The 14120-nt window shown below is 38.0% G+C and overlaps 1 protein-coding gene across 1 annotated transcript; it reads right to left on the bottom strand.

Moving 5' to 3' along the window:
• Nucleotides 8678–13864, bottom strand: LOC107625426 (V-type proton ATPase subunit c''2). Its single transcript, XM_016328057.2, has 5 exons — nucleotides 13534–13864; nucleotides 12879–13055; nucleotides 12714–12791; nucleotides 9297–9467; nucleotides 8678–9168 (listed from the first exon to the last, which is right to left on the bottom strand). Exons 2-5 carry the CDS (start codon nucleotides 12992–12994, stop codon nucleotides 9000–9002), a joined length of 534 nt encoding a protein of 177 aa, XP_016183543.1. The 5' UTR covers nucleotides 12995–13055; nucleotides 13534–13864; the 3' UTR covers nucleotides 8678–8999.

Below are 14120 nucleotides of genomic sequence, written 5' to 3'. Positions count from 1 at the left end.
CCGAGAACTGGGCCAGAAACAGCCTAGAAATCGCTGGGGACGAAATCTGCCACGCTGGTTTTTCTGCAGAACGACGCGTCCGTGTGATCCACGCGTGGGTGTCGTTTTTCTCTATGGCCACTATATTGAATTATATATCATTTCGAAGCCCCAGACATTAGCTTTCCAACGCAACTAGAACCGCATCATTTGGACTTTTGTAGCACAAGTTATGATCGATTTAGTACCAAGAGGTCAGGTTGGACAGCTTTAGCAGTTCCTTCAGTTTCTTATATTCCTTCCACTTTTGCATGCTTCCTTTCCATCCTCTAAGTCATTCCTGCCCTGTAAACCCTGAAATCACTTAACGCACATATCACGGTATCGAATGGTAATAAGAGAGGATTAATATTAGCAAATATAAGGCCAAAGAAGCATGTTTTCAATCATAGCACAAAATCAGGAAGGAAAAATGTGAACTCATGCAAATCATATGAATAAGTGAGTAAAGAATTGATATAAACCACTCAATTGAGCACAAGATAAATCATAAAATAGTGGTTTATCATGGGAACAAGAACAATTAACAATCCAAGAATTGAAACTAAATGTCGGACATTCCAACTCTAGAAACCCAATTGCTCACTTAATCCAAGCCAAGAACTAAAAATTTAGCCTAAAACCATATTTGACATTTTGTCAAACACTTGGTGGAAAAAAACCTTAAACATAGAGAAAATGAGAAATGGCTTGAAACTAAAAGCAACAATTGATCTCAATCAACAAGAATAACACAAGAAACCATGAAACAAACATTAAACATCAAATCCATCAACAAGAAATTAAAATTGCAAGAGATAGGCAAAATTGAACTATAACTTGAATTAGAAGAAAGAGTAATGACAATGTAACTATAAAGGGTAATAACAAGAGAATACTTACAATGAAAGCTAGCAAAATCCAAGATCAAAAATGGAAATGGCACTTGAATGTAAAATCCTAATATAAACCCTAATAGAGATGATGAAAAACTTAGAGAAAAACTAACTAAAAGCTTCCTACTACTACTCCTAAAACTATCCTAATGATATGATATCTTATGTCTCTCCTTTCCCCTCCAATATGAGCTAGAAGACTTCAGAAATGGGTCTCCAAAGCCCCCAAATCGCGAGTCACGTGCTATTTTAATGAAGTCATGTACGGATGCACAGATGCGTGCATCCGCACACTTCGCGAGAAATCCAGTCCTGTGTGTACGCACAGGTAGCCGTGCGCACTCACACTAGGCGATGCTTGACTGGGCGCGCGACGCGCTCGAAGCAATCCACGCGCTCTGATTGGGCAGCTGTGCATACGCACAGGTAGCTGTGCGCACGCACACGTCTCTGAGCTCATCTCCTTTGATTCTTGATGTTTCCTTCACTTTGCATGCTCTTCTTCCATTTTCTCCAACCCATTCCTACCTTATACACCTAGAATCACTCACAAACAACATCAAGGCATCGAATGGAAGGCAAACAGAATAAAATAGATTAGATTAAGCACAAAAGAGCATATTTTCATAATCAAGCGCAATTTGGAAGTAAAGTTTAAAAGCATGATATTCAAGGGAATAAGTGCAAGTTTATATGATGAAAATCCATCCAATTCTAACCAAAAATCATCATCAAAAATGGATTCATCAATGACCATAGGTTAGGTTGGAACGTATGAGTATACTTAATGCTTAGTAACCTTGGTAAGACTTGTTATATGAATTTGGTGCTTGTTGGATGAATTATGAATATAATACTTGTGATATGAATTTGGTGCTTGTTGGATGAATTATGAATGGTGAATTGATGATGCTGTGTATGCATATATATGTTGGATAGGTAAAATGATGTCCTTTTGATGTATTTAGAGGTTGAAGTATCATGTTGTTGACTTGAGAAATGGTAGGATTGTGAAGATATGTTGTATTGATTATTATAGGTATAATGAGTTGAGTTGGAGTAAGTTTTAAAGGAAAATGGAGGTTTTGAGGTTTGTGTAAAAAAACTTGTTTTTAGCTGAACTTTGGCAAGCCATAACTTGACTTTCAGACCCCCAAATGGCTTCAAACTTATTTTATACGAAAATTGGGTCCGTGAAGTTTACGCCGTTCGAAGAACGGAAGAAAAATAATTTAAAACAAAAAAGTTATGCGTGCCGGAAGTTGGAAGTTTTAAACTAAAATTCTGCAGCTTTTGAAACTTAGTAAAATTTTTGGAAAAATGTACGCTCACGCGTACGCGTGGGCCACGCGTACGCGTGTGATGCCAGGGCATCTTGGCTAGTTTTACTAGCCATTTTTTGTATGCTTTAGGTTGGTTTCATGCATTTTCTTAGGAAATAAGCAAGTATTTGGTTGAAAATGCATTCATACCATGATTCAAGCAAACATTGTGAATTTTGAATGATTTCATGAGAATTATGCATGAATTGAATGATAAAATGGATGATGCATGATCTCATGATTAAGAGCAAGACTTTGATGTACTTTGTTTGATTGATTTCAGATAACAAGAAGCAGAGAAGAGCCACGTTAGTGGCTACGTTAATGCCACTAACGTGGCCATTAAAGTGGAAGGAAGGAAAGCTTGGAAAGTTAGTGAGAAAACGTTAACGCCACTAACGATAGCGAAGGGCAAGAAGACCCACGTTAGCGGCCACGTTAGCTCCACTAACGTGGGCACTAACGTGGAAGAATAGAAGAAGCCTCAACATTAGTGAGAAAGTTAATGGCATTAACTTTGAAGAAGGAGCAGTGTTATTGGCAAAAGTGAGTGCCAATAACGCCAGCAAAGCAAAAGAAGACCCACGTTAGCTTCCACGTTAGTTACATTAACATGGGAACTAACGTGGAAGGAAAGGGAAGTGCCAACGTTAGTGGAAAAAGTGAGTGCCACTAACGTTTGCGAAGCAAATGAAGACCCACATTAATGGCCACGTTAGTTACACTAACGTGGACATTAACGTGGGCAAAAGTCTCACCTGGCAGCCTAACCATGCCTTCTTCAAACAAGAATAACTTGAGTCACAAAGCTCCAAATGAGGTTATTCCAATGGAATTGGAAAGTAGGATTCTAGATCTTTCCAAGAATATATGGCACTACATGGTGGACACTGAATTTGAGGGAGAAAACCTACCCCGAAAGTGCAAAGATGAACATGGTATCAACCTGTAGTAAGGCAAGCTGACCTCTTCACCTTCCAAGAAGTGTAACTCGAGCCGTAGAGCTCCAAATGATGCGCTTTTAAAGGAGTTGGAAAGTAGACATCCAGGGCTTTCCAATAATATATAATAGTATGGGGTGGACATTAAGTTTGAGCTCCAGAACCTGGCAATATTAAGCCCCTGATCGCTAACGTTATTGTGACTCGCTTTTTCCAGTAACGCTAGCGACTATGCCAGCGACCTTGTCCACTTCAAAGGAGCATAACTTGAGTTACAGAGGTCCAATTGAGGTGATTCTAGTTGCGTTAGAAAGCTGACATTCAGAGCTTTCCAACGATATATAATACTCTATAGTGGGCATGAAATTGGAGCACAAACCAGAGGCATCTTTTAAACCCCAAAAACACCAACTGGGTAGCAAGTGTGACGTTAGCCACACTAACTTCAGCACTAACGCCACACTTGTAGCGTTAGTGTGGCTAACGTTAGCACTGACATTAGCACCTGGACCTCAACTTGATTTACTTTCAAGGACCACCCAACCTCAAGGAAGCAAGCCCACAAGTGTCAGCCAATCAAGGCCACAAGAAGCATCTAGAATAGGAATTTTCATTTAATTGTAATTTGCTTTTAATTTCATTTTGTAATTTAGGAGAGCCTATATAAGGGCCTTAGTTTTTACATTCAAGGGGGGACGGACATTCTGGAATGGGGGATTGAAGAGGGGTCTTCGGACTCCCTCCCCTCACACACTTTTCCTTCTCTTTCTTTTCTTTGTACTTTTCATTTATGAATTTTGAAGTTTCAATTTTAGTTTTAATCTTCATCTTTACTTTTCTGCATTTTCTTTCTTTCCTATTTTGGTAGAGCAATGATCAACTTACTCTTTTCATTGGGTTAGAGAGCTCTATTGTGATTCAATGGATCAATTATAGTTCTTATTCTTCTTCTTCTTTCTTTTCTCTTGATTTTACTAGAGAGCTTTCGATCTTCATCCAATTGGGTAATTGTCTCGGAAGAGAAATTGCTCATACTTGGATTTCCTCTGAACCTTGGAAGAGGAATGAGGAAATCATGCTAGAAATGCTCTCTCACATTAGATTAGGTTGGGGTTGGATGGATATTGTGACATTTAATCCTACCAATACTTTGATCTATGAATGTGTGTGGTATAATCAGTGACCAAACTTCATCTCTTCCCATGAGCAATTAAATCAAGGAATTAGGAAATTGTTCAAGCTTAGAGAGATTGGATTGCCAAGGAATTGGGATCCAATCACTTAAGATTGCCAAGGAGATCAATGAATGCATTGATTGAGGAAGAGATGAGAATGAACTTGATCCGGAGGATTGCAATATCTCTTGATCCCAATGTTCATTTTATTTTTAGTTCTTACATTTACTTTTCTTGCCATTTTACTTTTCTGCACCTTATTGCTTTTCCTTTCTTTTCTGTTAATTTACAATTCATGCTACTCATCATCCAAATCTGAACCGTCTAACTAGGATAATCAATTAACCATTGATTGCTTAATCTGTTAATCTCTGTTGGATTCGACCTCACTCTTTTGTGAGTTATTACTTGACGACAATTCGGTATACTTGCCGAAGGAAAATTTTTTGAGAGACAAGTTTCCGTGCATCAGCGTGACATGGAATTTTTGCATACGCATATACCCCATTTGTAGAGAAACGTTACTGTCTCCTCACCATGCGTATGCAAGTTAGTCTATGCGTACGCGTAGTGGGCCAGAATGTATGTCCACGCGTACACGTGGCCGAGGCGTACGCGTAACATGGGGTACCTGTGTACGCGAAATGTCCATGTGCGACTGGGTGCTTCTGTTAGGTGCCCACGTGTACGCATAATGAGGGAATGCGTACGCGTAATGGTCCATCCGTACGCCCACGCGTACGCGTGGCCCACGCGTACGCGTGGCCCAGGCGTATGCGTAACTCCCCTGTTTTCAGCAAAGGTATTTTGTGTTTTAAAGCTCAATTTTGAACCTCTAAACCTCTGTTTTCACCCTTTTTAGCCATAGAACATAATGATAGGCCTAGTAATAACTTGGAGCTAGGAAATAGAGGTAACTTGGGAATGAAGTAAAGGTTAAAAGTGATGAATTATATGAGGAGAATGTGTATGCATGAAGGATATACAATGCCATGGCTATGATGAACAATTATGTAATGGATATGAATTATTATGAATACTTATGTGGCTTATGCATTTAATGTTATCTGAGATATGAATTTCCCTGTATAGAATACCGTGGCTTGCCACCTTGTGTAACAGGTTGAGACTCGATACTCTGTTGACCCTACGTCGTAAGGGTGATCGGACACGTATAAATTCTCGGGAATGGATATCCCCCATTGAGTAAAGTTATATATGAATGTATGAATTATGAATGAAATGAGAAAAAGCTATGCATAGACTCATGGGGATGCGCGACGAGGGACAGTCCAAGGGTTTCGGACTTGTCGGGTTGGCTTAATAACCGACAGATGAGCCTCATCAGCCATAAGACAGGCATGCATCATATGCATATTGCTTGAACTACTTGTTTGTGCATTAACTGGGTCTACCTAAATGTACTTGCTACATTAAATGTATATTTGTTATCTGCTGTACTTGTACAATACTTGTGTTTGTTTCTATCTGCTTGACTGTCTGTGATATGCTGTTGGTGATGGAGTGCGGAGGAAAGGCAGAAAGACTTAGAGTTTGGATTAAGTTAAGCTAGGTTTAGATATCCTTAGAAAACCACCATTTATGGTTTCTGTTTAATACTTTTAAGCTTTTTAATCTGAGTGTCGGCGTTCTAGGATTGCCTTTGGCATTCCCAAGACCTTATGTATTATGTGTGTGGCACCTCTACCATGCTGAGAACCCCTGGTTCTCATCCCATACTGTGTTGTTATTTTTCAGATGCAGGTCGAGAGGCACCTCACTAGGTGTTTTCACTTCTGAAGTGGAGTGGTTTCTGGGTTTCTTTTGATATATGGTTTATGTACATATGTGCTAAACTTTCTCCGAACAACTTATTTATTTTGCTCCTCTTAGAGGTTTGAGGAGAGTTAGGGTTTTATCTATGTATTTGGGCATTTTCGGATATATATATATATGTGTGTGTGTGTGTGTGTATGTATGTATGTATGTATGTATGTATGTAAATATTCTCCAGCCAACCTTGGCTTCGCAGACTGAGTTAGGGGCTAGTTATTCTGTATCCTTAACTCTCTATTCTCACTTTTTGTTTATTTTTTGCTATAATCTTTAGATTTCTTAGCACGCAAGTAATCTCGTTTCTTGAGCGTTGCGCTTTTCTTTTTGTGGATTTTGTTTTACCAGTTTTCCAAGGCTCATAATTATTATATTCTTTCAGCTACTATATGTATATATTTTTATTTTAGAAGTCGTAATACCACACCCTCTCTGTTTTACGGCTTAAGCGTAAAGCTCTGTGTCGTAGGGTGTTACATTATGGTATCAGAGTAGTTCGTTCCTATAGAGCCTAAGGGACGGACTGACTATGCTTCTGTGCAGTCTCTGTGTATGTGTCTATGTGCTATTAGGGTATCTAACTGATATATGTGGCATAAATGTTCCTGAGCATGCATTTGGGACTTAAGGCGCTAGACTTGCAATATTGAGACTGATCAACTTGATATCACTTGTTTGGTGTATATAGGAACCAGATGTCGACTCACGGATGTGGTCACGGGCGAGGCAGAGGTAGAATAGGCAATGGTAATCTTGGGCCGACAAGGAATGACCCTGTAGAATTCACGGCTACCCTGGGAAACATGCCTGGGCCATGCAGGCGACAGCCGAAGCGCTGGGAAACCAGATAAACAATGGTAATCATAGGAATAATAATGGCAAAGAAGGCCCTATGACACTTGCCACATTTCTGAAGGTTCACCCTCCGACCTTCAGGGGGACCTCAAACCTCACTGAAGCAGACAATTGGATTCAGGCTATGGAAAGGGTACTACAGGCTCAGCAGGTTCCTGAGGAGCAGTGGGTTGAGTTTGGGACTTATCAGCTGCAAGGTGAGGCTCAACATTGGTGGCAGGGCACGCGGTGTATTCTGCAGCCTGATGGCGGTGGTAATCTCTTGAGAATTGTTCCAAACAGAGTTCTATAAGAAGTACTTTCCCAATTCAGTCAGAAATGCTAAGGAACTCGAATTGCTTCAGCTGAAACAAGGCCAGATGACTGTTACTGAATACACTAACAGGTTCGCAGAGCTGTGTCGCTTTTCCCAAATTTGTCAAGGAGCTCTTGAGGATTTTGTTGAATGGAAATGCATCAAGTATTAGGGAGGTCTTCGGAGCGGCATTCTGGGTTTCGTTGCACCAATGGAGATTAGGGTGTTCTCTGAACTCGTAAATAAGAGTAGGGTGGATGAGGAGTGTGTGAGGAAGGCGACAGCAGAGAAGGGAAGCATGAGGACGCCCTTCCAGAGGACTCCAGGGAGGAATTTGGCACCAATGGGCAGAAACTTTAAGTGTGGAGAATTTGTTCCACAACAAAATCATGGCCAGGGAAATTTCAGAAGGCCGAATGTTAATGCTAATCAAGGGATAAGGTATGGGAAGAAGCCATAGCAGGATTTGAGCTGTCAAAGATGTGGGAAATACCATCCGGGATTCCCGTGCAGATTTGGTACTGGGGTATGCTACTTTTGTGGGTAGCCGGGGCACCTGGCCGGTAGTTATCCAGAGAAGAAGAAATATGAGTCTGGTAGGGTGCAGCAGCCGGGGAAAGTTTACACCACTTCTGCAGCAAGTGCCGAGGGATCCGAGACACTGATCAGAGGTAACTGTGAGATAGCCGGTAAAGTTTTAAATGCCTTATTTGATTCAGGAGCAACACATTCATTTATTGCATTTTGAGAAAGCTGATGAATTAGAGTTGAAAATAATGGTCTTGGGTTATGATTTAAAGGTGTATAATGCTACCCATGAAGTTATGATGACTAGGTTAAGATATCCACAAATTCCATTTCGAGTACAACAACGTGAATTCGTGCATGATCTGATTTGTCTGCCGATGACTGGTCTTGATCTCATTCTTGGATTAGATTGGTTGTCCAAGAACCATGTCTTGCTTGATTGTTCCGAGAAAACGGTATGCTTTATGCCGAAAGGGTTAGAAGCGCCTGTCATGGTAAATCACTATTATTTGAACTCTATGATGGTAAATTGTTCTGGGACTAAATGTCAGGGCATTATGCTATTAACTGCCGGGGTTTTGGATGATGATCAAATCCTGGAGCAGATTCCAATTTCTAAAAACAAACGCTACCTATGATTTGTCACTAGGCAATTAGTAGCTGTATGTACAAGACGGAATTCAAATCCTTGGCACTTGCTTAAGCAGAGTGAATTAACTACTCAACCAACCCAAGTTGATTTGTAATAAACATTTTTAATCTATGTTTCCAAAACTAATATTTTCACTTAAGTTACAAAATACTTGCAACTCAACAAATAACTAATTCTTGATTTTATACACATTCCCAAATAATTTCACATCTTTTTTATTAAATGAATAAACACTTCAAAACTAAGTCCTCCAAGAAATATTGAAATCCAACCAACAGCTTGATGTCTTTGATGATGATACACAGTACATTCTAACTACTTATTGGTAAATGGTACAACCTAAAAGTTTCAATGGAGGCAAAGCTACTACGCTGGTTCATACCAACAAAGGTAAATAGATATGACTTCTTCAATCACTTGGCAGTACAGAGAAAATATTGTGCTCCACCATAATTGTATTCCCACTCTCTTATATGAAAGCAAATTAAACTTTTGTTGGCCATGTTGCTTGAGCTGACATAATGATTCCAACAATAACTCCAAATAGCCCAAGAGCACTACCAAAAATTTCAATCACGAGAATCTTCACAAAGAGAGAGGAGTTTTGAGCATCAGACAATGCACAGCTGCTTCCAATTATCCCTACACACAATCTGCCAAGAAGAGAAAAAGGAAAAAGAAAAAATGATTTATAAAACAGCAGCATGGAAAATGTTTATCTGCGTTTGTACAAAATTTTGCTGGGACTATATATAAGATGTTGGCAGAAATGAACACAGACCCACAAACGAGATTTGCGAAGCCAACAATAAGTCCAGAAGCAAAGATTGCATATCCAGCCCTAAGAGACTCGGCTGCATAGATCTGTGATGAAGGAACGCTTTCTAATTTTGTTTGTAGAATAATAGCCACAATAACACCATATATAGCAACAGCTTCACAGAAGATTACACTGCAATACCAAAACATCAGGAACAATCAGTAAAGTGGCAGACATGACCATGTTAGAACTAAATCAGCTGCACCAACCTATTTTATTAAGTGACATTTAGAAAGGAATAATGTTGGCAGAATTCATATAGAACAATCATCGGTTAGAAATTCAGAATAAAAATACTGAATTCTTCATTAAAAACAGGATTTCACATGGTAAAATTTACCATTTAAATTCAATGGTTTGAGTAGTCAACCCTTACAATCTTTTAAGTTTAGGATTATATAAAGCCTGGGAAAAGAAAACATTGTGCGCTCTATCATAATCTAACTCCCACAAAGTGATATAAAGTATAAGGCAAACTAAAATTTTGACAGCCGTGATGTTTGAGGTGTCATATAAATTCTAAAAACTCTAAATATCCCAAGTGTGCAATAAAGATCTCAATCACAATATTTAACACTAGTGGGTCTTGCCATTTTTCTATAGCTTTTTAAGTTTAATTATTAATTTATTATGTATGGATAATTTAAAAAAAAAAAAAAACACTATTTAATTTAATAAATTCGTTAAATTTTTTAGACATGTGTTCAGGAAAAAAAGAAAAAGGAAAAGGAAAGAAAACAACATATAAAAACATGGACTAGTATAGCAGATAAATGAAGAGTGGTTGGACCAACGATGGTTACATGCTGGCCTGGGTGCACTAATATAGGAAAGTGAACGGGAGTATTTTCACGATGTTAACCATATTCAATAGAAAAAGCTTAAATTTGACATCACAGCTAAAAAAGGATTTAATTGGAAGAAAAAATTGAAACCACTGAAAATAGTTAGGTACAAAAGTGTATTTGGATTATTAAAATAGGTATAGATAATGATTGAGCTATTAACTCCAAATGGTTTTCAACATGTTATTTTTATTAAAAGCAACCAGACTATGGTAATTTTTTACTGGTAAACTAAGTTGGGACATACGGCTCTGCCAGTTATGTAAATTATAAATTACCTCACCCATTTTCAGTGATATAGACAGGCCTTGATGGATACTGCAACGCCTGTGCAGACCTTCCTTAAAATGAGCCTATATCAGCCGCACTGGTACTCCCATGTGGAGGTTGAACCCTACCCAGTAGCGGATTTTGAATTTTATTATCTACGTCCCACTAATAGTGTGTGCCTGTTGCATTTTTATGGGCCAAGTCATCTTGTTCAATCACATTTTTTATATTTTATTTTGATTACATATGTCACCAAATATATGATAGAATATTTGATTATACAAGGCCTTAGTTTCTGGCCCCCTACTTATAAGAGTTCGGATCCTTCCCTAAACATACCAAACCCCATAGTTAGTGGGACAGTGTAACAGTTATTTGACATAGAAGAAAACTGGAATACAATTCCTAATTATAAATTGCAGCTTTTCATTATCCATTAACAATAGTAATTAATGAAGCTTCAACTATATTTGGAGAGCTAGACTCACTCCACATCAACTTCAAAAGGGTACCATTATTATTCCAAATAACCAACCATCATAATGTGTGTCTATGCATTCAAACCTCATGCAATGAGGGGAAAACAAAATAAAAAATAGAAATAAAACTGAACCATGGATAAACTTCAAACAAATAGTTTAGTCCTTTTTCATAATTTAATTTTAACTTATAAATCCCCTCAACTTCCATAGATGATGCTTAAAGTGAGGGTACAATATCAATCCCAAATACCGAACCAGCAAAAACTTAAATAAATAAATAAACCAAAGAAACATGAGTAAATTTCTTAATTTAGATGCAAGTCACTTAGTACCCTCCATGATAAATGCTTATCAATGAGCAAGAAAGAATATCATTCACTATTATGAATAAACTAATGGCCGATACATTGTAAAATCAGTTGTACACATTTAAAATGATAACTCTTTATCATTGAGTCTCTATCCAAACGTCTGAACATCCAGTCACCACAAGAAGCAGAATATTTGCATGAGAATCAGGTAAAAGTCATAAACGAAAAATAGAAGAAAATACTTAAGAGCCAGAAATCTTTTACCACAATGGGTTTACATGGTTATTTATGATTGAATAAATGAGTGCCACCACTTCAACTTTTCCAACAACCATCCCCAAATCTTAGTACGTTAAGGCTAAAGTTTTCCCCTTTTTTGACCAAGTAGTGTAGCATTACTCATTGTAGGTTGATCAAAGAGTTTAATTTGTATGCCCCAAATCTTAGTCCTTTGGTGAAGATTGGGCTATTCCTGGTACCATAAGAGAACTGTTTGAGAGTTGGACTGGTTGGCATAAGCGAAAACAAGAGCAGAAGAGGTGGCTGACTGGGTTCTTTGCAGTGATTTGGAACATTTGGGTGGAACGAAATGCTAGGATCTTTAATAATAAGGAAGCAGGTGTTGACTTCGTAATAAGGAGAACAATCCAGAGCTACAATGAATGGACTGATAGTGATCCTGTGGGTTGTTGATGGCATTGTCGACTTTGACAAGGATGTTATGTATTTCCATGTAGTATTTGTTGTTTAACTTGTTTGCTCCACTTTACAGTGTTGAGCTTCCTTTGTTTCAAAAAAAAATTTGTATGCCCCTATAATTCTGGGAATATTAATAGTTTTACTCTAACATCCAATCATGAGGTGCCGCATAAGGATAATTGGTTTTTTTTAAAGATAGTGAACATGAGATATAGCTATTTTTGCTTGTATGACAATATATGATTGGATTGCAGTGGCAGTTTATAGAAATTAAACTCTTTCTTAATAGGTTAGGTCTTATTATAAACATAACAGGAGAATATAAAGAATATGATGCTGAGAGCTAGCACAATTATCAAAATTAACACTAATTTTGTGTGAAACCACCACAATACTAGCTGAATTTCTACAATCTGAATATCATTTCCTTTTCACAACATCAAATGCAAAACATTTCTAAATTCTAACTCTATCAAAGTTAAGATTATAATGCACTAAGCACAATCATAAAACAGTTAACCATCTAAAACCCAATAACACATCTAATAGAACACTGCTGACATATCAACATAACCAATTGGATAAAAATCTAACATTGGCCACTTTAAAAGTACTTAGATATCTCAAATGGATAAAAATCAAAAATAAAAATAAAAATTGAGAAACACCAACAATTAAATGTATACAACTCTAAATGAAAACTAAATCCGAACACCAAACAAATTCGACTATGAAATTTGAGTGGATGAAAGGACAGATCAGTAATCATACCTAATGAGATTCTTGGAAGTGATTCGGGGAGCCTTGATTGCAGCACCGATCAAGCTGCTACCAGTTATGTAAATCCCCCTTCACAAATCCAAAAAAAGGAGATTATCGGAAACGGTTACGGACATAAATTGAGAAAATCTGAAACGGAAAAGGGTAAAGGCGTACCAAGCAGCACCGAGAACAGAGACACCGATGGAGACGGCGATGCCGACGGCGGAGAAGGTGTAAGGAGAGATCTTAACGAGCGCAGTACCCCAAGAGCTGGATGCGGCGGTAGACATTGCGAATCACTGAGAGGTTCTATGATCGGATCTCAACGTACGTCGTGTAATGGTGTTTAACCTTTAACCACACAGAAGGGAACAGAAGAACCTTCAGAACATAGTTATTAGAACTGACCCGGCAACTGATTCAACCGGTGGTTACTAATTCACCCGATTAACTCAGTTTTAATTAAATAAAAATATAAAATTATAAAAAAAATTAAAATACATATTTTCATAATCATATTAATAATACATTATAAGATTATAAGTGGTGTTCTGATAGAATTTGTGATGAAGACATTTTTTAAATTTTAACAAAAAAAAATCTAGTTAAAAACTAAATTCAACTAATTATACCAAATCAATAGCACCTATGTAAGAATCAAATCAGCCAACACAGGTACACAGCAACAAAAGATTTGAGGAGGTTATTATTTCAGCAACAGCAACAGAGCAACAAATTCAACCACCAGTAACAATAAATCAGTGAATTGATGATTTACAGCAATGATTCAATGAAATTGAAAAACGGAAAGAACAGGGAAGAAGCTGACCAACTGACGACGGCAACAAGAAGAGTAGAAGACGACGACGACCTCAGACGCTGGTTGACTGGTTCCCTTTGCTTCTGACGCCGGCAAAGACGATGGCAGGGAGGGCGACGGTGACACAGTGAGATCGCAGTGACGACATAGCGCCCGACGGCGACCTTGAGTGCGACACAGTGAGTGGGCGAGCGAGACCGGAGAGTCGGACCGGCGTAGCTCGGACACGTCAGTGAGTGCGAGAGGAGAAAGAGGTGGAGAGAAGAGGGTGACGGTGAGGAGAAGGAGAAAGACTGAAGAGAGAAGAGGGACGTTCATTATGTTTGTTCGATCTTATTCAATTCTGGGAGATTATGTTATTCTGAATTTTGTTCAATTTGATTAACTCTGGAATATGTAGTTTTTGATGGTTGAGGTTTCATTTTGGTGTAATTTGATTATTATGGTCCAAGTAACTAATTTAATTAAGCTCTTTTGATAAAATAATTTAAATAATAAATAATTTTGTTAAAAGTAATTTATAAATAAATTATTTTGTGTTTGTATTTTTAATTTTAAAGTGTTTATTTTATAAAAATGTGATGAAAAATAGAAGT

This window comes from Arachis ipaensis, chromosome B02 (assembly GCF_000816755.2).
Source record: "Arachis ipaensis cultivar K30076 chromosome B02, Araip1.1, whole genome shotgun sequence".
Lineage (NCBI taxonomy): Eukaryota > Viridiplantae > Streptophyta > Magnoliopsida > Fabales > Fabaceae > Arachis > Arachis ipaensis.
Note: the sequence above shows the minus strand (reverse complement) of the source record. Positions and strands in the feature narration are given on the sequence as shown.

Coding starts and splice junctions, on each gene's coding strand:
- LOC107625426 (XM_016328057.2), bottom strand. CDS start 12,994: ATGTCTACCGCCGCATCCAGCTCTTGGGGTACTGCGCTCGTTAAGATC. Junction 12,792..12,878: donor TCTGTTCTCGGTGCTGCTTG/GTACGCCTTTAC, acceptor GGATTTGTGAAG/GGGGATTTACATAACTGGTA. Junction 9,468..12,713: donor ACTTCCAAGAATCTCATTAG/GTATGATTACTG, acceptor TTGGTATTGCAG/TGTAATCTTCTGTGAAGCTG.